Consider the following 19,935-nt stretch of genomic DNA (forward strand, 5'->3'; position numbering starts at 1 on the left):
ACACCCTGGATTGATTCCAGGTTCTCCCCGGTGACCGCAGGGTTCTCCACAGTCTCGTGTGTGCTCCTCTACCGCTGCAGTGTTCTCTTTCCCTTCTAGCAAGTAATTCACACCACTTCCCTACCCCAGGGTAGGGCTCCTGGCCAGTGTCTTTCCCTGCGTGCTCCCTAAAGCAGTCCAGCAGTTGTCACATGAATGTCTTTATGAAGGAGTGTTATTTTTACTGCTTGCTTTCTTTTCTGTAGAATTCACTCGAGAAGTCACTGACACACAGATGCCGCTGGTTGCGCCTGTCATCCTCCCAGAGATGTACAAGATCTTCACCATGGCCGAGGTAGGGTCTCGCATTGCCGAGAGCGACCTGGGCTCTCAGCAGCCTGTTGTGTCTGCTGCTGATCCCAGACCTGAAGGCAGGAGCTGACCGAGGGCTGCGTTGAGTGAGCCTTGGCCCCTTCCCTTGCGACTGGGAGGCCAGGCCTCTTGGGGGAGAGTGGAGGGGCTGCTGGAGCTCCAAGCTGCTGCCACGGGGCTGCCCAGGCCCCTGTGGGGCCGCCCACTCGCCTGCCTCCTCAGCCGCATGTTGGGCAGTCTCCCGCACTGCACCCTGCGGGCGTTGCTGTGTGTGCTGGGTTGATGACTGCCCGCTGGAGGATGTTTCAGCCTTGCTGCTCCTCCCCTTCCCTAGCCAGGGGCTGTGTTTGGAAAGCACTACACTGACTGTGTCGGGATTGCGAGGTGCACCCAGCTTCACGTTTTCAGTCAGATTAGCCCACAGAGGCCTTTATACAAGGCTGATTCTAGTAAGTTCTCACATTGTGGTGCCTTTTATTCTGTGGATTAAATAAATCTGTCCCCTGGACAGGAGTGGTAGACATCTCCTGTCTCGGGGATCCAGTCCTGTGTCAAGGCTGAGTGGTCACAGGTGGGTCACACACACGTGCTCGCTGCACCTCGCCCCCAGGTGTATGGGATCCGAACCCGCTCCCGAGCCGTGGAGATCTTCACCACCTGCGCCCACATGATCTGCAACATGGAGGAGCTGGAGAAGGTGAGCGCACCTCTGTCGGGGCAGCTGGTCTGCCCTGATGTCTTGTGGGATGTGTTGGGCACACACCAGCCGTGCTTTTGATGCAGTGAGCATCCTGGCTGGATTCCTCATCCATGTGTAGCTTGGTTTCCTTTCCTTTGAGTCTTACTTTTCCTAGCACCTTGTCCTGCATCCATTTCACACTGGCTGGTACCCAGGGCTTTATTGCTCTTTCATTGCCTCCTGTGTGGGACCAGCCTAGCTAAGAAATACTGATCCCTGGGATCAGGAGTGGTTTGAAGAAGCTTCTGGTGAGCAGCCGCCAGTGTTGGATCAGGACACGGCAGACCCCGGGGACACCCCCAGTGACCTTGTGGCCACAGCCTTCTGACCAGGGCCTGAGCCTGGAGGGTCTGGAGGTGCCACGTGCCTGGACACCATGGATTCGGGCTGAGTCCAGGACTGATCCTAGTTTCTGCCTTCAGGGCGCAGCCAGAGTCCTGATCTTGCCCGTGGTGCAGCGGTTCACAGAGGCCTTTGTCCAGGCCCTGCAGGTCCCAGAGGGCCCCACATCCGACAGTGGGCTCAAGATGGAGGTCCTGAAGGTACGCGCTTTCTGTTGGGGAGGTGCTGGGAGCCTGCAGGGTGGTCTGACATCAGTAATCTTTCTCCCATATCACTTGTAACTGTCGGGTTTTTTCCTATAACTTCTCAGGCAGTGACAGCCCTGGTGAAAAACTTCCCAAAGCACATGGTGTCCTCCATGCAGCAAATTCTGCCCATTGTGTGGAACACCCTCACTGAAAGTGCAGCTTTATATCCTTTCTGGGAGAGGGGAGGGACCTGCCACCCCCGTAGTTGGGAATCTAGAGCCTTGGGTCTAACATTCACGTGGTTCCGCTATTTTAAAGTATCTACTCTTAGTGTTGGAGTATGTCATGTTCCCTTGTAGAATGTGTGTAAAGCAGACTGCAAATTCTATTTCTTTACTCTTCATCATACTTATGTGAGGACAGAAGTCAATTACACAGAGGAAGTAGAGGACCCTGTGGATTCCGATGGTATGTAGCATGTTTGGTCTTAATGGTATACCTCGTGGAGAAGGGAGCCAGGAAGAGCCAGGACAAAGGCAGGAAATTAGAGGCTTTGCTCTCTCGAGAATGTTCTCATTGAGTTTCCTGTCAGTGGATTAGATGTGGGGAAACGAAAATTGAAAATCTGTAGTCTGTTCCTCATCAGCATTTGCATAAGTCTCATGAAATCATGGAATTTCTCAGTGGAAAATATATTCAGTGTTTCACATTCTTTTTTCTTTCTTTTGGCTGCACTGAGTGACTTTCAGGATCTTAATTCCCCAACCAGGAGTTGAACCCAGGCCCTCATCAGTGAGAGCCCCAAGTCCTAACCACTGGACCACCAGGGAATTCCCTGGTTCTTCTACTGGAAAAACCAAAGAGTGTTTAATATCCTCAAGTTCCCTTCTTTGACTCCTTGGGCCCTGTTCCATTCCCTGGAGAATCATAATTAGCGAGTGCTTTAACTGACTGGCCCCTGACTCGCAGAGGTGATGTATCTCCTCCCCAGTATCTGTGCTTCCTTCTGCCTTCTTGTCACTAAGAGTGTCTCTCACATACTTCCTGTAGGTGAAGTCCTGGGCTTTGAAAACCTCGTGTTTAGCATTTTTGAGTTTGTCCACGCTCTCCTGGAAAACAGCAAATTCAAAAGCACCGTCAAGAAGGCCTTGCCTGAGTTGATTTACTACATCATCCTCTACATGCAGATCACTGAGGAGCAGGTAACTGTGTGTGGGAGTCAGCAGCGTGCATGAGCAAGTGCAGCTTGAGTGTGGGGTCTAGGTCAGGTGATCTGTTTATTTCTAAAAGCTGACACCTGAAGAGCAACGTGACCGGAAGTTCTAGGAAAGCTGTGATTTCATTCACATCATTTTACCAAGTCCCCGGGTGCTGGGGTTTATCAGCTTCTGTGGTAGGTAGTTGGACTTGTAGAATACTCCCACTTTGATACCTGTAGGACCCCCAACCAAGGGAGTGATAGCAAGAAGAGCCTGGCCTTTCTCTATAGTGAGACACAGCGTTCAGTTCATTAGCCTGGTCAGAGTCATCAGACCAGAAGACAGCATTAAAAATACGTTAATGCCTGTACTGTGTCCCAGGAACTGACGTGATTTTCACATTAGATTCCCATCGGACCTACTAGACTCAGCAAATTGACCTGTTGGGGTCACAGCCGACTGACAGTAGGAGGGGCCAGCAGTCAGCCCCCTTCTGCAGCAGCCTTAGCTGCGTGGCTTGATAAAGGGTTTGCTTCTCTGCATCAGAAAGCGTAGCATTCTGTTCAAGATAAAGACAGAAGGCTGGAATCTTCCCTCGTGTGTGGACCGGAAGAGGGACCTCACAGAGAGCTGACTGCATCGTCCTTTCAGATCAAAGTGTGGACCGCCAACCCCCAGCAGTTTGTGGAAGATGAGGATGACGATACCTTCTCCTACACCGTCAGGATCGCAGCCCAGGACCTGCTGCTGGTGAGAGGGCTGCCTCGCCGCCCCGCTCACCGGGGTGCTGGCGGCATCAACTTCTCCTCTTCGTTCTAGACCTCCCTCGAGCCTTAGCTCAGTACTGGTCTTGGGCAGCTTTACCTTAGACTGGGGCAGGTAACAGAGTAGCTTAGATGGTAAAGAATCTGCCTGCAACCCTGCAGGAGGCCTGGGTTCAATCCCTTGGTCAGGAAAATCCCCTGAGAAGGGAATGGCAACCACTCCAGTCTTCTTGCCTGGAGAATTCGATGGACAGAGGAGCCTGGTGGGCCACAGTCCATGGGGTCACGACGACTGGGAGATGACTGAGCGACTAACACACAGCATCTCAAGTGAAGTCTGAGACTGAGGAATTCCAAAGTCCTTGGTCTGGTTCTGATTTACATGCCAATATTGATGTAAGAATTATGCAGGGCATGTTATTGTAATGGGACCTCTCCCAGGGTGTTTGAATCAGAAACTCTTCAGTTTAGTTCAGTCTTCAGCAGGAGTCTGTGTGTAGCACAGACTAGAGACGGGCAGATTTGAAAAGCTTCGATTGCTGTGAGGTGAACGTCCAGGTGGCTGCCCATTTCCTCTGACTCTGACCGGAGCACACAGCTGTCTCTAGCCTGAGGTCTGTGGGAAAGCTGCTGCCTGTCTGGTGCGACACTTACTCCCATTTCACTGTTGGTGGGCAGTTCTCGTCCTTTGGTGTTTCTAAGGCACCTCAGGAAGGCCATGCCATGTCGCTTAGTGGATTAGCCTTGCTTTTCCAAGTTGACCTCCCAGAGGACAAATACCTGGTCCATCGCCGTCCACAGCTGGGTCTCTCATTGACCCCTGATGCTCTGCAGAATGTAGCCGTGGGAAGCCATTCATTCTGTAAGCTTTAGAGAGCTCAGTCTCTGCAGAGAGACGGGTGCTGCTTTAACTTAGAGAACTTCGTACAGCTCAGGATTGCATTATGAATGTATCTGATCACATTAGCCGCGTGCACGGCAGTGCAGTTTATGGCTTTAGTTTGCACAGAAATTTGTTGGCACCTCTCCTTTCGCCCTAGGCTGTGGCCTCTGATTTCCAGAATGAGAGCGCAGCCGCCCTGGCCGCCGCGGCCGCCCGGCACTTACAGGAGGCTGAGCAGACCAAGAGCAGCGGTGCCGAGCACTGGTGAGCGGGGGCAGCGGGCGCCCTCGTGGGGGCACCCTCTGGGCATCGGGTGAGGGCAGGCGTCCTTGCTTTGAATCACCTGTTCTAAAGCAGTATTTCCTTAAAATAGTTGGTTCAATGCTTTTATTTTATCCCTTTTTAAAAAGCCTGGAAAGGAAGGACTTTTGCTTTGTTTTTAGTTAGAAAAACCTGTTACTGTTAAATCATACTGTCTTTAGATACAGGCTTAGATTGGAAGAGCAGCTCAATGCCCTTCAGGGTCAGGCTTGCTGAAGTGCCTTTGCCTCAAGGGTTTGTGTCTTCGGCGGTGGGTTTGTGTGACTCGGCCGTGGGGGTCCCTTTGGCAGGTGGAAGGTCCATGAGGCCTGCATGCTGGCGCTCGGCTCGGTGAAGTCCATCATCACCGACAGCGTGAAGAGTGGCAGGATCCCCTTCGACATGCACGGCTTCCTGACCGGTGTCGTCCTTGCAGACCTCAACCTCTCAGGTGTGTCTCAGCACAGCAGGATTCTGGGGGTCTCAGCTCTGTTGTTCACTTATGTGAACCTTGGGGTGGGATTCTTCTTGCAGCCTGGAGCTGGGGCTCCTTTGACTCTGCACTGCCCAGGGACCTTGACTCAGGTGTCAGCAGCTCTGAGTCTGGGGCAGCCTCATGGCTCGTTCTTCCTTGCCTTGCCGTTCTCCCGCATCTGCCCCCGGGCTCACGCCCACTGCCCGGGGTGGTGTCTGGTGTCTGAAGAGGACTCGAGGGAGGCTGCTCTGCAGGTTGTAAATGCAGAGCCCCTGTGCCCTCGGGCCGCGTGTGTCAGGCTCATCCTCTCTGCTTGCCTCCCGTCAGTTTTCTCAAACTACCTATCCTTTCTCAGACTGTTCTAACTAGATAATTGAAGTGTTCTGTTCTTACGTCTGTGTTCACTACTAGCCTTAAAAATAATCGCCTCAACTGCATGGAGCCCATTCCTCACGGCACAGGGCTGTGGCTTCGGGACAGCGGCATCTGTGTGACGCCGGCAGTGCCTTGTTCTCATCCTGAGAGCCAGACCCCAGCTCTGTCTCTGCTTCCTCTCTGAGCCTTAAGTCGCGGGACCCTTGCATTGTTCCTGCCATGCCAGTCCACCGTCTTGTGTCCTTTTCCTAAGTTAGCCCTTTGGGTAGCTTAGGCCATTGGAGAATCTTCTTCTTTGTCTCTAATGAGGTCATTAGGTCATCTCTCATTCTGAGTCACAGGTCACAGAACTAAGCAGTTGAGCATCAGTGATCTCAGACCCACTGAGGATACTCCTTTTTGTTCTGCAGTTACCACATGTGCAATGTGTTGTTTTTAGTGAATGTTTTTCTCTTTTCTGCTGGACTGTACAACATGTGCAAGTGGAAGCCCCGTCTCACACACCCTTCCATCCCACAGCGCCTGGCCCCTGATGCACGCAGTGTGATTATATGCTGATGACAGTGCTGGAATTTCTAACACCCACCAGCATATTCTTTCCAGAATTTGCCCCAGCAAAGCTTTTCTGTACAAGCCATTCTCAAACTTTTTGGTCTCGGGACCCGTTTACACCTTTAAAAATTATCAGTGACCCCAAGGAGATTTTTTTTGTCACATGTAACAGTATTTAACATACTAGAAATTAAGAAGCTTTCAGAACATAAGAATTGCAAGCATACGTCCCACTAGCTGTCAGAGCCATGGTGACACGTCATGTAACCTTTGGGAAACCACTGTGTACTCGACAGGGAGTGAGACCGAAACAGACAACATCATCTTAGTTTTGAAAATGAAATGGTTTGAAAAAGAAAATGGTTTTACTTTTGTAACTTCCAGGACTTCTTGGACTGTATTTTGAGAACTGTTACTCTGCATTATGTGATTTCTTATGTAATTATCTGGCACGGTTTGCTAGGTTCTGTTGAATAGGTCCCATCAACTAACGTTTATTGTACAGGTAACAAAGTTAAGCCCTGTAACAGCTGAATAAGTATAGTCTCTATCCTCAAGCATCTTAATAATAGGCAGGGCACAGTAACCCTTATCCCAGTGGCTGGAATATCTATCTATCTATATATATATTTAAATACATATACATATATATATATATATAGTTCATGTTAGAAAGCTGATGACGTGGGATTAAAGTGGCACAGAGACAGTTAGGATTCCTTCAGCCCAAGAGATCGGTTAGATAATGCAAGGAGAGGTGAGTGTGTTGGCTTAAAAACCAAGCACAGAAATGGCAAGATAATATGACAGCCTCCTAGGGTGGGCTGCGTGCCTGAGTTTGGAGGCACAGAGGGGAATTGGAGGTGATGCCAGAGGCACCGATCCAAGGGGCTTTATTTGGTAAGCTGTGGAATTTATTGGCATTTTAAATAAGAGAATGACAGAGATGTAATTTGTAATATTCCAGGAGTGGTCTAAGGGTAGGGAAAAGCTGGCGTGCAGAAGCTTCCAGAGAGCTGGTTAGCAGTGCCTGAGGACTGGCCAGAGCTGGGGTGGGGTCAGGGCTGGGTGTCTCTTCAGTCTAGGAATGTTCAGAATGCACCTTGGGAATCTGCGAGGCCGCTTTAGGCTCTGTGCCGCAGGTCACACGTTTGCTTCTGTCTTTCACGGCCTTGCTTTTCCTGTTCATTGGCTGTGTGTGTGAGGTACTGCCCAGTTCCTGCAGCACGCCGAGGGGCGGGGCTGGGGAGGAGGGGCGAGTAGCTGGAGCGTGTCGTGTCCTGCCCCTGACTGCTGTCTCTCCTTCCCAGTGTCGCCTTTCCTCCTGGGCCGGGCCCTCTGGGCTGCCAGTCGTTTCACTGTTGCTATGTCCCCTGAATTGATCCAGCAGTTTCTTCAGGCAACAGTTAGTGGTCTTCATGAGACACAACCCCCGTCAGTTCGAATCTCCGCAGTGAGAGCCATCTGGGGGTGAGTACACCATCTTGGAGCAAGCAGACCTGTCTTAAGAGAAAGCTGCTCAGGGTAGAAGTCCCAAACAGCAGTTGCTCAGGTCACTGTGTTGCTCGGAAATTTCTGACGAAGATCTCCTGCAAGATAAATGTTGGCAGGACAGGGCTTCTGTGAGTCCCAGCTGTGTCCTGTTTATCCTCCTTTCCTTTTCAATTCAGTCCAGTTCTGGGACCATCTGGACAGCTCCCTACCCCACAGAGGGGCCAGGCCTGGGCTCTGAGAGAGGCCTGACTTGCCGGGGGCTGCACAGTGGTGGGGCAGAGCACAGAAGCGGGCTGAGAGCCCAGCCTGCCTGCTTGACTGATGGCATCTGTGCTAGAAACCAAATTTGGGATAATATGGCCTGCAAACTGTGTGTGTTTTCCCCAATTTTGCACCTTTCTCACAGCCCGTGGCTCAGGTAGTCCTTTATTTGTGCTCCTCCCCAGACCAGAGAGGCATTGGTGTTTTGCAGGGGTGTTTTCAAGTTCAAACCTAAGAGCCTCAGTTGAGTCCTAAGAATTGCTTGAAACCCTGAAAACCCAGAGTTCACCTTCCGCCCGCCTGCACTGCCGCCTGACCTTCTGAAGCAGATTGAGACGCTGGGCACTGCTGTGTGTCTGTGGAGAGCACTAGGGTGCGGGCTGTCAGGGGAGTCTGAGCAAGGTGCCCTTGCTCTTACCCTCCTGCGCCCACAGTTTGGCATCTGTCCAAGTGCGGAGCCGCCTGAGGACAAGGAGCGCTGTTGTGAGAAGACAGGCTCACATCCTGGCCACTGACTTGCCAGCCACAGTCCTGGCTCTGGTGCCATTTGGCTTGATTCTGTCATCATCACCATACACCAAGGAGCCAGGGGGAATCTTACCCACCTGTGTAAGGAGCACAGACTGTCCCAGCTCTGGATCGAGGAGTGGTCCAGGAATGCTTGGAGAACATTGACTGAGACAGTTACCCACAGATGAGGGAGCCTTTGTTGAAGTCCACAGTCCAGTGGAGACTCTCCAGCATGGCACTGGGGCGAAAAATTCAAGACTGAACACTTGGAAGAGGCTGGTCACTAAAGCCTGAAGGAGCTGACTGCTACTTCTGATGTGAAGACAGCAATGCAAGATGTAAAGGAACCTGAAGAACCAAGAAAACATGACATCAGAAAAGAACACAGTAGTTTTTCAATAACCAACCCCAAAGACATGGAGATCTGTGATTTATCTGATAAAGAATTCAAAATAGTCATTTTAGGGAGTTCAGTTAACTACAGGAAAGCATAAAAACTCAAGTTCTTGAAATCAGAAAAACAACTCACAGACAAAATGAGAAATTCAACCAAGAGAGAGAGATCATAAAAAAATAACAGATGAGTTCTGGAGCTGAAAAATATAGAAAATGACATGAAAAATGCCATAGAGAACATCAGTAGCAGAATGGATCAGGTAGAAGAAGACTGTGAAATAGAAGATGGGGCCTTTGAAATTATCCAGTCAGAGGATGACAGAGAATAAAGAATGAAAACAAAGAAGAAATGTGAACCCAGTGGTACCTTTACGAGAAATAGTAGATACATAATTGGGAGTCCCAGAAGAAAGGGAAGAAACCTTTTTAAAGAAATAATGCATGAGAACTTCCCAAATCTGAGGGGGGATTTGCACCTCCTAGTTTTAAAGCTAATACACTTCACCCCAGAATTTCAGCCCGAGGTGATATTCTTCAAGACACAGTGTAATAAAACTATCTAAAAGACAGAATTTTCAAAGCATCAAGAGGCAAAAACCTTTTTTCATACAAGGAAGCTCCTGTAAGGCCAACAACAGATTTCTCAGCAGAAACTTTGCAGGCCAAGAGACAGTGGAGCAATACATTCTAGGTGCTGAAAGAAAAAACTGCCAACCAAGAATACTTTACCTAGCAAAGCTATCCTTCGTAAGTGAAGGGCTAGATGAAGACTTTCCAAGACAGACAAAGCTGAAGGACTTCACCGCTAGACCTGCCTTCCAAGAAACACTGGAAATTCTTCAAGCTGAAATGAAAAGATGCATATTACTAATGTAAAAATATACAATATATTGCTACAGGTAAGTATATTATTGATTCAGAATACTCTAATACTGTGATATTATGGTGTTAACCACCTGACTCTAGTATAAAGGGTAAAAGATGAAAGTACTACAAATAACCAGCTTAATGAACCCAGGTCTCCTGCATTGTAGGCAGACGCTTTACTGTCTGCACCACCAGGGAAGTCCTCATTATAACCAATACACAGTATAAGAGAGGTTAAATCATGACATCAGAGACATTAATGGATGGGAGTAAAGGGGTAGAGATTCTTTATATCTGTACGATGCTTTATGGTGACCACAAAGCAAAAGTCTGTGATAGACGCACAAACAATAAAGAGAGAAGAAGGAAAGCATTTCTCTGTGGAAGATCACCATTCACAGAGGAATACAGCCAGAGGGGCAGTGGGGAACAGGGGGCCACAGGAGAGCCAGCAAAAAGTTAATAAAATGGCAGTTAGTAAACTGGCTTTACTTATCAGAAGTTATCTTAATATAAATGGACTAAATTCTCTAATTAAAGGTCAAATTAGCTGAATGGATTGGAAGAAAGAACCAGTTGAGACTACAGGTCTTAAGACACACAGGCTCAGAGTAAAGGAATGGAAAAAAGGTACTCTGTGTTAAGTAGAAACCAGAAGAGAGTGAGAATATCTGTACTTATATCAGCAAGTAGACTTTAATTCAGAAGCTGTTACATGAGACTGCCCATTATACAATAAGGGGGTTAATTCATCAGGAAGATAGAACAGTCACAAATATATGTGCATCTGCCATCAGAGCACCTAAGTATACCCAGCAGATATTAATATCTGAGAGGAGAGACAGACAGCAGTACAATAACAGCAGATTTATACCCCCTCCCCTTTACAGTGGGTGTTTGTCCAAACAGAAAATCAGTAATGGAACATTGGACCTAAACTACGCTTTCAGCCAGATGGACCCAGCAGACCTCCTGAGCAGCTGATGCAGCAGCAGCTGAGGCGCCCCCTTCCCTGGCGTGCGGGGGTGTGCTTCAGGACAGGCCATGACGCCCGCGTTGGTCAATCTAAGGTGGAAATCACGGAGTGAAGTTAGTTACAGCAGGAGAACTAGGAAAATCACAGATACATGGAAATCAAATACTACTTTTCTGAACAACCCGTGGGTCAAAGGAAAAATTAAAAGAGGAATCTAAACGTGTCTTGAAACACATGAAAATGGAAATACAACATACCAAAACTTAGAGGATACAGAAAAAGAAGTTCTAACAAAGGAAGTTTATAAATGAAAACACTTAACATTAAAGCAGAAAAAGAAAAAACAATCTCAAACAACCTCACTTTCTTCCTCAGGAGCTCGAAAGAAAACAAACTAAGCCCCGAGGCAGCAGGAGGAAGATGAGAAGCCAGAGAGACAGAGGAAGAGTCTGGTGTTTTTAAAAGATAAAGTTATAGCTGGACTAAAAAGGAGAGAGAGAACACTCAGACAAATCAGAAATGAAATAGGAGACTTTACAACTGATGCCACAGAAAGACAGAGGTTCATAAGAGACCACTGTGAACAAGTATATGCCAACAAATTGGGTAACCTAGAAGAAATGCATAAATTCTTAGAAACATACAGCCTAGCAAGACTGAACCGTGAAGAATTTGAAAATCTGAACAGACCAGTAGCTAATGAGGAGAGTGAGTCAGTAACGAGAAGCCTGCCACGAGAAAAGCCCAGGACCAGATGGTTCCACTGGCAAGTTCTACCAGACGTTCAAAGAAAAGTAAATACCAGCCCTTCCCAAGCTCCTTCCAAATACTGAAGAGGACGGAACATTTCCAAACTCATTTTTCTAGGCCAGTGTTACCCTGATAACAAGGACACTACAGGAAAAGCAACAGGCCAGTATGCCCCTAAGTATCGATGCAAATTCTCAACACACTGCTAGCAAACTCAATTCAACAGCACAATAAAAGGGTCACACTCCATGATCAAGTGGGACTTATTCCTGGGATACAAAGGGCTCAACATACATAAACTAATTAATAAATGTAATATCAATTAATAGAATGAAAAATAAAAACATGAATATCTCAATAGATGCAGAAAAAGCGTTTGACAAAATTCAGTACCCTTTCATGACAAAAGCTTTCAACAAAGAGCGTAGAAGGAACATATCTCAACACAATAAAGGCCATATATGACACCCACCCCAGCTAATACATTCAGCAATGAACGGCTGAAAGCTTTTCCTCTTGGAGATCAAGAACAAGGTAAGGGTACCCACTCTCACCGCTCCTTCTCAACATAGTACTGGAGCTCCTGAGCAGAGCAGTTAGAAAAGAAAATAATAATGAGCTATGAGAAAGAGAAATTAAAAAAATAGTTGCATCAAAAACAATAAAATATCTAAGAATAAACATAAGTCACCAAGATGAAAGAGCTATACACAGAAAGCTATAAGATATCGAGGAAAGAAATTGAAGACACAAACTAATACATATTTCATGTTCATAGATTGAAATAATGAACACTAATTAAATGTCCAAACTACCAAAAGCAATCTACAGATTCAGTGTAGTCCCGCTCAAAATTCCAATGGCATTTTTTACATAAATAGAACAGACAATTCCAGAATTTGTATGGTATCACAGTTCTTGATTTTAAACTATATTACAAAGTGATAGTAATCGAAATAGGATGGTATTGGCATTAAAAACAGACACAAAGATCCATGGAGCAGAATAGAGAGCCCAGCTGCAAACCTGCACTTCTGTGGTCAGTTACTTTATGACAGAGGAGCTGAGAACACACGGGGGGAGGACAGTCTCTTCAGTAAATGGTATTCGAAAAACTGGACCCTTATCTTACACCCTGCTTATTTAACTTATATGCAGAGTACATCATGTGAAATGCCGGGCTGGATGAATCACAAACTGGAATCAAGACTGCTGAGAGAAATATCAGTAACCTCAGATATGCAGATGATACCACCGTAATGGCAGAAAGTGAAGAGGAACTAAAGAGCCTCTTGATGAAGGTGAAAGAGGAGAGTGAAAAAGCTGGCTTAAAACTCAGCATTCAAAAAGCTTACTTAAAGTCATGGCATCCAGTCCCACTACTTCATGGCAAGTAGATGGGGGAAAAATGGAAACAGTGATTTTCTTGGGCTTCAGAAACACTGTGGATGGTGACTGCAGCCATAAAATTAAAAGATGCTTGCTCCTTGAAAGAGAAGCTATGACAAACTTAGCATATTCAAAAGCAGAGACATCACTTTGCCAACAAAGGTCCATCTAGCCAAAGCTACTTCCAGTGGTCATGTATGGATGTGAGAGTTGGACCATAAAGAAGGCTGAGCGCCAAAGAATTGATGCATTTGAACTGTGGTGTTGGAGAAGACTCTTGAGAGTCCCTTGGACTGCAAGGAGATCCAATCAGTCAATCTTAAAGGAAATCAGTCCTGAATATTCCAATATTCATTGGAAGGACTGATGCTGAAGCTAAAGCTCTAATATTTTGGCCACCTGATGGGTAGAGCTGAAGAAGAGCTCAGTGGGAAAGACCCTGATGCTGGGGAAGACTGAGGGCAGGAGGAGAAGGGAGCAAGAGAGGATGAGATAGTTGGATGGCATCACTGACTCAATGGGCATGAGTTTGAACCAACTCCAGGGGATAGTGAAGGACAGGGAAGCCTGGCGTGCTGCAGTCCATGGGGTCACAAAGAGTTGGACACGACTTAATGACTGAACAACAACAGTGTTACACCATATACTGAAGTCAGCTCAAAATAAAGACTTGAACCTAAGACCTAAAATCATGAGACTCTTAGAAAAACCATAAAAATTAAACTCTCTGACACTGGTCTTGACAATGACTTCTTATATTTGACACCAAGAGCAGAGGCAACAAAAGCAAAAATAAATGAGTGGGACTACATCAGGCTAAAAAGGCACAGCAGAGGAAGCCATGAGCCAAAGGAAGAAGCAGCCTACTGAAGGAAGGACAATATTTGCAAACCATTTACCTGGTAAGGGGTTAAAACGCAAAATACATCACAGACTCATACAGCGCAACAGCAAATAAACAGTTCGTAAAAAATAAATGGCAACCCCACTCCAGTACTCTTGCCTGGAAAATCCCAAGAACAGAGGAGCCCAATAGGCTGCAGTCCATGGGGTCGCTAAGAGTCGGACACGACTGAGCGACTTCACTTTCATTTTTCACTTTCATGCATTGGAGAAGGAAATGGCAACCTACTCCAGTATTCTTGCCTGGAGAATCCCAGGGACGGGGGAGCATAAAAAAATAAATAAATAAATAAATAAATGGCAGAGGATTGGGAAAGACATTTTTTCCTAGAGAAGATGTACAGGTGGCCGACAGGTACATGAAAGGGTGCTCAGCACCTCTAGTTACCCGTAAAATGCAAGTCAAAACCACAGTGAGCTCTCACGTCAGACTTCTCAGCATGGCTAGTATCAAAAAGACAAGAAGAGGACTTCCGTGGTGGTTCAGTGGATAAGAATCCACTTGCCAGCACAGGCACACGGGTTTGATTCCTGGTCCTGGAAGATTCCGCATGCTGCGGGACAACTCAGCTCGTGTGCCAGAACTGCTGAGCCCACGCACTGCAGTGACGGCCCAGCACAGCCAAAAAAAACAAGCTAGTTATTTATTTATTTTTTTAAAGATAACAAGATTAATGAGGGTGTGGAGAGAAAGGAACACTTTTGTACTGTTGGTGGGAGTGTAAATTGGTGCAGCCACTGTGGAGAAGAGTTTGGGGGGGGGGGTGTCTTAAAAAAATTAAGAAATAAAGCTACTATTTGATCCATCCAGAGGAAATGAAAACACGATCTTGAAGCGATGCCTGCACTCCTGCACTCCCTGCTGTGCTGTTCACGCAGCCGGGCTGTAGAAGCTGCTTGAGGGCATCAGCCGAGGAGTGGGTGAAGGTGATGTGTGTCCCGTGGACGGAACTCAGCTGTGCCAGGGAAGCCTGCTGTCTGCAGCAGCCAGACGGACCTTGAGGGCACTGTGCTGAGTGAGATGAGCCGCACACTTCCCTGTGGAGGCTTCTGGAAAGGCCAGGCTTGCTGTGAAGGAGAGCAGAAGGCCGGGGGTGGGGGTGAGGGGAGGGAGAGGTGGAAGGGAGCTCACTGTCATCCCAGGATGAGTCAGGCCTGAGGCTCCAGCATGGAGCGTGCCTGTCGGCGGCCACACTGTGTGTAACGGAGAGTGGAGACCACACGTTCCCCTAGAAGAAGGGGGACCTGAGGGGACGGACGTGGTGATAAAGTGGATGAGGGAAAACCTGTACAGTGTGGACGCGCATCCAGGCACCGCAGCGCTCATGCTGACCATTTCATAGATGAAGTAATCTGCAGTAAAGCTGAGAAAAATTTACATTTTATACTACTATATATTATAGTTAGAAAGAATGTGTGACGAGAACTTTTTAAAAATAACTTTCAGTTCTCTGATTCCACGGGCAGGGCTTTCTTGAAAGGTGTAGCTGCTGTCCCTGGAGAAGTAGTGGAAGCCGTGACCATGCAGAGCAGAGAAGTGGCCTGGCCACGTTTTCAGAGCTGTGTGTCGTGTGTGGAAGCGCTGACCCGGGGGTGAGGGCCCGTGAGGGAAGGGTCTCGCTGTGCCTGTCCTCAGCCAGGGCTCGCGTGTGGCCTTGCCCTCTTCAGTTCTGCAGCCAGGCTCAGCCCGGCTTGTCTTCAGCGCGTCGCTGAGCCTGCCCGTCTCGGGTCACCAGTGCCCCCCGGCCATCGTACCGCCCAGCTGTCCTCTCTCCTTACCCAGCTCTAGCGTCCGTTCAGGTCACGGTGTGTGTGCCACTGCACGCTGCCTCAGAGCGCTCCTGGACGGGGTGCTGGTGACAGATCCTTCACGTGGGCCGCGCTTCTCTGCCACATGTATGCCGACCTTTCTCCTCAGCTCCAGGTTCACGTGTGTGCTCCTGTCTGTACCAGGACAGGCCTGAGTACCTGAAGACTGACGGTGTCCATACTGAGCTTCCTCTCGACCACCTGTAGGCCTCCCCTGCCTGCTGCCCCTGTTGCCCTAAAGGTGCAGACCCCACACCTGTGGATCCTGCACCTAAAGCAGAGCTCTGTCCTCCCAGAGACACCAGCCCCTGCCTCTGGAGCTTGGTTCTCTCTCCTCCCACTTCAGCTGCCCCCATGTGTGCTCAGAGCTTCTCCTGCCTGAGTTCCTGCAGGGCCCCTCGAAGGATTTTGCTGCCTGCAGCCTCTGCCTGCTGCCATCTTTATTATCTCAGCTCAAACTGGTCTTTCTGGAATCGAATACTTGTATTTTTGCTGCTACAACAGAAACTCTCGTGGCCCTGGTTATCGTCTCGAAGCTCTGGGATGCAGGTACCCAGGAGAAAGGCAGAGCATGCCGAGCAGTCCATGAGGCCCCTGGACACACAGCATTTTCCTGGGGTGTCGGTTTCCCTAAAGACTGTAGGGGAATGAAGAAACTAGATGTCAGAAGTGGTTTGTGAAGGAAAAAAAACTTAGACACACTGACTTCCAGAGTAAGGTTTAACCTCTTCAGTGTGGCATAGAAGGTCCCGTGTGGTCTGAGCGCACAGGGCGGCCTCTGTGACCTTCCAGGCTCTGTGGACACTTGGAGTGGGCCCAGCCAGTCCCAGTGCAAGTGTCTGCCCAGCCCACTCTTCAGGAGGGGTGGTGCAGGGCATGGTGGCCTTGAACATCAAGGCGCTGTGACCCAGAAGCAAGGAGTGGTCAGACCTGAGGTCCAAGCCCACAGGTGTGCTGTCACCGTGACCTGTGAACCCAGCCGCTGACACACAGATGTTATAAGACACCTAAAACTTACACTAAGAGAAACCATTCATTGAGAACCTGGGGAGGGCCTTGTCTCCACACTAGGTTCTTTTAACGTACAAAAACAGTGTTTTTATTGACTTGTTACCATCCTGTAGATAAGAAAAATAAAGACATGGATGATGTATTTTTAATAATGTACCCCATTGGACATGGTAAGCAGCATCTAGTAAATGTTTATTGATTAAGAGGTTAACAAGGTAGAAGTATGTGTAACAAATGTTTTATTGAGGTAAATTTTTTTAAAACTTTATGTTGGAGTCTAGTTGACTAACAGTGCTGTTAGTGTCAGGGGTCAAGACGAAGATTCAGTCATGCACGTGTCTGCTCTTAAACTCTTTCACCGTTTGGATGGTCACACAGTACTGAGTACAGAGCACTGAGCCGGGCTCCCTGTGCTGCCTGGCGGGGCCTTGTTGGTTACCTGTCTTCAGTACAGCCCTGTGTGCATGTCCATCCCAAACTCCCACTGTCCCTCCCCTCCACCCTTCTCCCCCTGTAACCGCAGGTTCATTTTCTAATCTGTGAGTCTCTTTCTGTTTTAAAACAAACATCTAAACCCCACAAATAGTACACCAAGTTTGTAAATATGAGTAAAATGTTTCTATAAATTGATCTAATTTTAGGATGCAAAAAGTACAAAATTTTTGTAACATGGAAGTAAAAAGTAGTCTCCTATTATCGATGAATAACTGTTGTATTGGAAGAGATTTAAAAACACTTAACTGGAAAATAACAAAAAAATACATATATATATATATATCTTTATATCTATCTATCTGAGGAATGTGCCTAAAACAATAGTCCGAGGAAGCGTAATGCATTTGACTTAATATCTTAATGATTTGTATATAGCTGTGACTGGGATTTCATAACAGAATAGGGGGATGAAAGAAATGTTAAAGGAAATCGTGAAGACCAAAGCAGAAATACATTAGAAAACATAGAAATGGTGGTGCTGAAAATTCTAAAAAATAAAAGCTACAGAAAGATGTCAAAGTCTGGCGAGCTCTAGGAGTAGCTTCGTGAAGCCTGCCGCGGGGCACGCCGCCGGGATGGCCGGAGCGGGCCTGCTGCTGAGCCGCCGCGCTTGTCTCGCTCCCCAGCTACTGCGACCAGCTCAAAGTCTCGGAGAGCACAGCCGTGCTGCGGCCCTTCCTGCCCAGCGTCCTGGACGGCCTGATCCACCTCGCGGCCCAGTTCAGCTCCGAGGTCCTCAACCTGGTGATGGAGACGCTGTGCATCGTCTGCACGGTGGACCCCGAGTTCACAGCGAGCATGGAGAGCAAGATCTGCCCCTTCACCATCGCCATCTTCCTGAAGTACAGCAACGGTACGCGGGGCGGGGCCGCGCATGTGCGTTAGTGCAGAGGCGGACCGTGAGTTAGCGCGAGTCTGGTCGTGTGTAGATCCAGACAGCAGAGAGCCTGTGCCTGTGACTCGCTCTTTTTAGGAGCTGGACTAGAGAACCAGCAGTGAAGTGGGAGATTGAGCCACTAAGTCAAAAGCTTCCTGAAAGAAAAGGCCTAGAACTAGGATTAGAGGGGAGCCGAAGAAGAGACAGGCAGAGGTCTATGATAAGGTGTTCATCGCGTGTTTTCTGTAGTAGCAAGTCTTTGGAAATAGTAATTACATCCATAAAATGGAATGCTGTGCAGCCATTAATAATCCAAAGAAATAATTAAAGCCATGGGGAGGTGCTCACCTTGTAGTAAGTAAATAGATTGTTTTCCAAAACTCATAGAACAAAATCCCAAATTTTGGTTTTATTAATCAGAAAAAAACATTGAGGACGTTTATATCTGAAGAATGCATATTGAAGCTTGGAAGGGGGTTGGTACTAATGTGAGGTCGTACTAGACATTTTAGGCCGTGGTCCATGGGGTTACAGAGAGTCAGACACGACTTACGGGGCTAAGCGCATGCTAGACATTTTACTTGGTTGGTTTTAGCACTTAAAACGTGCCCTAAGGAGGATTCTACCCTGCATGCGTACAGACTGCATTCTCTCTACCCGTCACGTAACACTCCCCCGAGTGGCTGTGTTACTGCCTGCTTACTGCTGTGGTCATGAGCCTCTGAGTGGTTTCCAGTGCTCGTCTTGTGCAACTGTGTGTCTTGGTGCCCTGCACATTGAACGCTCCATAGAGGGGGAGTGTTTCTGTTTTTCTTACGTAGGTGAAGCACATTTAGATAAAGTTCTGTTTCTTCACAAGGCTCTGCTGTTTGAAGGTTTTCTCTTTTGCCCTCAAGTGGCTTTGGGAGCGCCCCCAGGAGATGGCATGGAGTCCTCCTCAACATGTGGGACCTGGAAAAGTCAGTGTTGAGGCAGTTCTGAGACGGTGGTATCTTCTTAACAGGCTGTCAGCGGGGGCTTCTTTTCTCAGCATTTGGGCTCATTAATGAATCCACGTTTCATAAGTATACAGGCATTAGGGATTTGTCCCAGGGAAAGAGGCAGGTTTTGTTTTCGGAGTAGCTGTTGCTGACTTGCCCCCGACTCCGTCAGGTCACATGCACTGCCTCCCGGGCCCCGGCAGCTGCCCTGGACCCCGGGTCCGGGTGAGAGGTCGGGCAGAAGCTGGCAGCTTGGGTGCGGGCCAGCAGCAGGCGGCATGGCCGGAGCACTCACGTCCTCTCTCCTCAGACCCTGTGGTGGCCTCGCTGTCTCAGGACGTCTTCAAGGAGCTGTCCCAGATCGAGGCCTGCCAGGGCCCCATGCAGACGCGGCTGATCCCCACCCTGGTCAGCATCATGCAGGCGCCTGCAGACAAGATCCCCGCGGGGCTGTGTGCGGTGCGTCCTCGTCCTTATAGGCCCGCGCCACCCCTGACCAGCCGTGATGTGTTCCCAGGGCAGGGGTGGCCCTGGGCGCGGGACGGTGGGGCCTCTCATTCCCAAGGCACCCCCAGTGACGGGGCAGGGCTGCTGTGACACCACCCTGGCTGGGCAGTCCACTGCCCTTCCATCTCCCCTACCAGCAGGCCGCCGCCTGAGGGTTGGGAGCTCGCCTAGGCCCTCCCTTCCCGCCCCTGAGGCAGCCTGATTCCTCCCCTGCAGACAGCCATCGACATCCTGACCACGGTGGTGCGGAACACGAAGCCCCCACTCTCGCAGCTGCTCGTCTGCCAGGCCTTCCCCGCCGTGGCCCAGTGCACCCTGCATACGGATGACAATGCCACCATGCAGGTACCTCCGCGCGGGGTCCGAGCCCTGGTGCGTCTGAGCGGCAGGCTGAGGCGTTTCCTGCCTTAGCGGTAGAAAGCCCTCCCACCTGTACTTGTCCAGAGGACCGGGGAGGGTTCCGACTGCTCAAAGGAGTGGGGTCCACGTGGCAGAAGAGATCCCAGCCGTGGAGGCTCGGGCCCCGAGAAGCCCTCTTCCGT

At 48.8% G+C, this 19,935-nt stretch overlaps 1 protein-coding gene across 1 annotated transcript in view; it reads left to right on the forward strand.

Annotated features, from left to right (window-relative positions):
• The window catches only part of IPO9 (importin 9), a 37,047-nt gene that overhangs the window by 12,849 nt on the left and 4,263 nt on the right, over window positions 1-19,935 (forward strand). Inside the window, exons 5-17 of the mRNA XM_043485232.1 lie at window positions 246-334; window positions 962-1,048; window positions 1,513-1,632; window positions 1,743-1,843; window positions 2,030-2,088; window positions 2,671-2,822; window positions 3,471-3,569; window positions 4,624-4,730; window positions 5,078-5,217; window positions 7,479-7,638; window positions 17,656-17,882; window positions 19,197-19,345; window positions 19,610-19,738. Coding sequence (XP_043341167.1) covers window positions 246-334; window positions 962-1,048; window positions 1,513-1,632; window positions 1,743-1,843; window positions 2,030-2,088; window positions 2,671-2,822; window positions 3,471-3,569; window positions 4,624-4,730; window positions 5,078-5,217; window positions 7,479-7,638; window positions 17,656-17,882; window positions 19,197-19,345; window positions 19,610-19,738 — 1,619 coding nt within the window. The remainder of the gene's footprint in view (window positions 1-245; window positions 335-961; window positions 1,049-1,512; window positions 1,633-1,742; window positions 1,844-2,029; window positions 2,089-2,670; window positions 2,823-3,470; window positions 3,570-4,623; window positions 4,731-5,077; window positions 5,218-7,478; window positions 7,639-17,655; window positions 17,883-19,196; window positions 19,346-19,609; window positions 19,739-19,935) is intronic.

This window comes from Cervus canadensis, chromosome 13, assembly GCF_019320065.1.
Source record: "Cervus canadensis isolate Bull #8, Minnesota chromosome 13, ASM1932006v1, whole genome shotgun sequence".
NCBI lineage: Eukaryota > Metazoa > Chordata > Mammalia > Artiodactyla > Cervidae > Cervus > Cervus canadensis.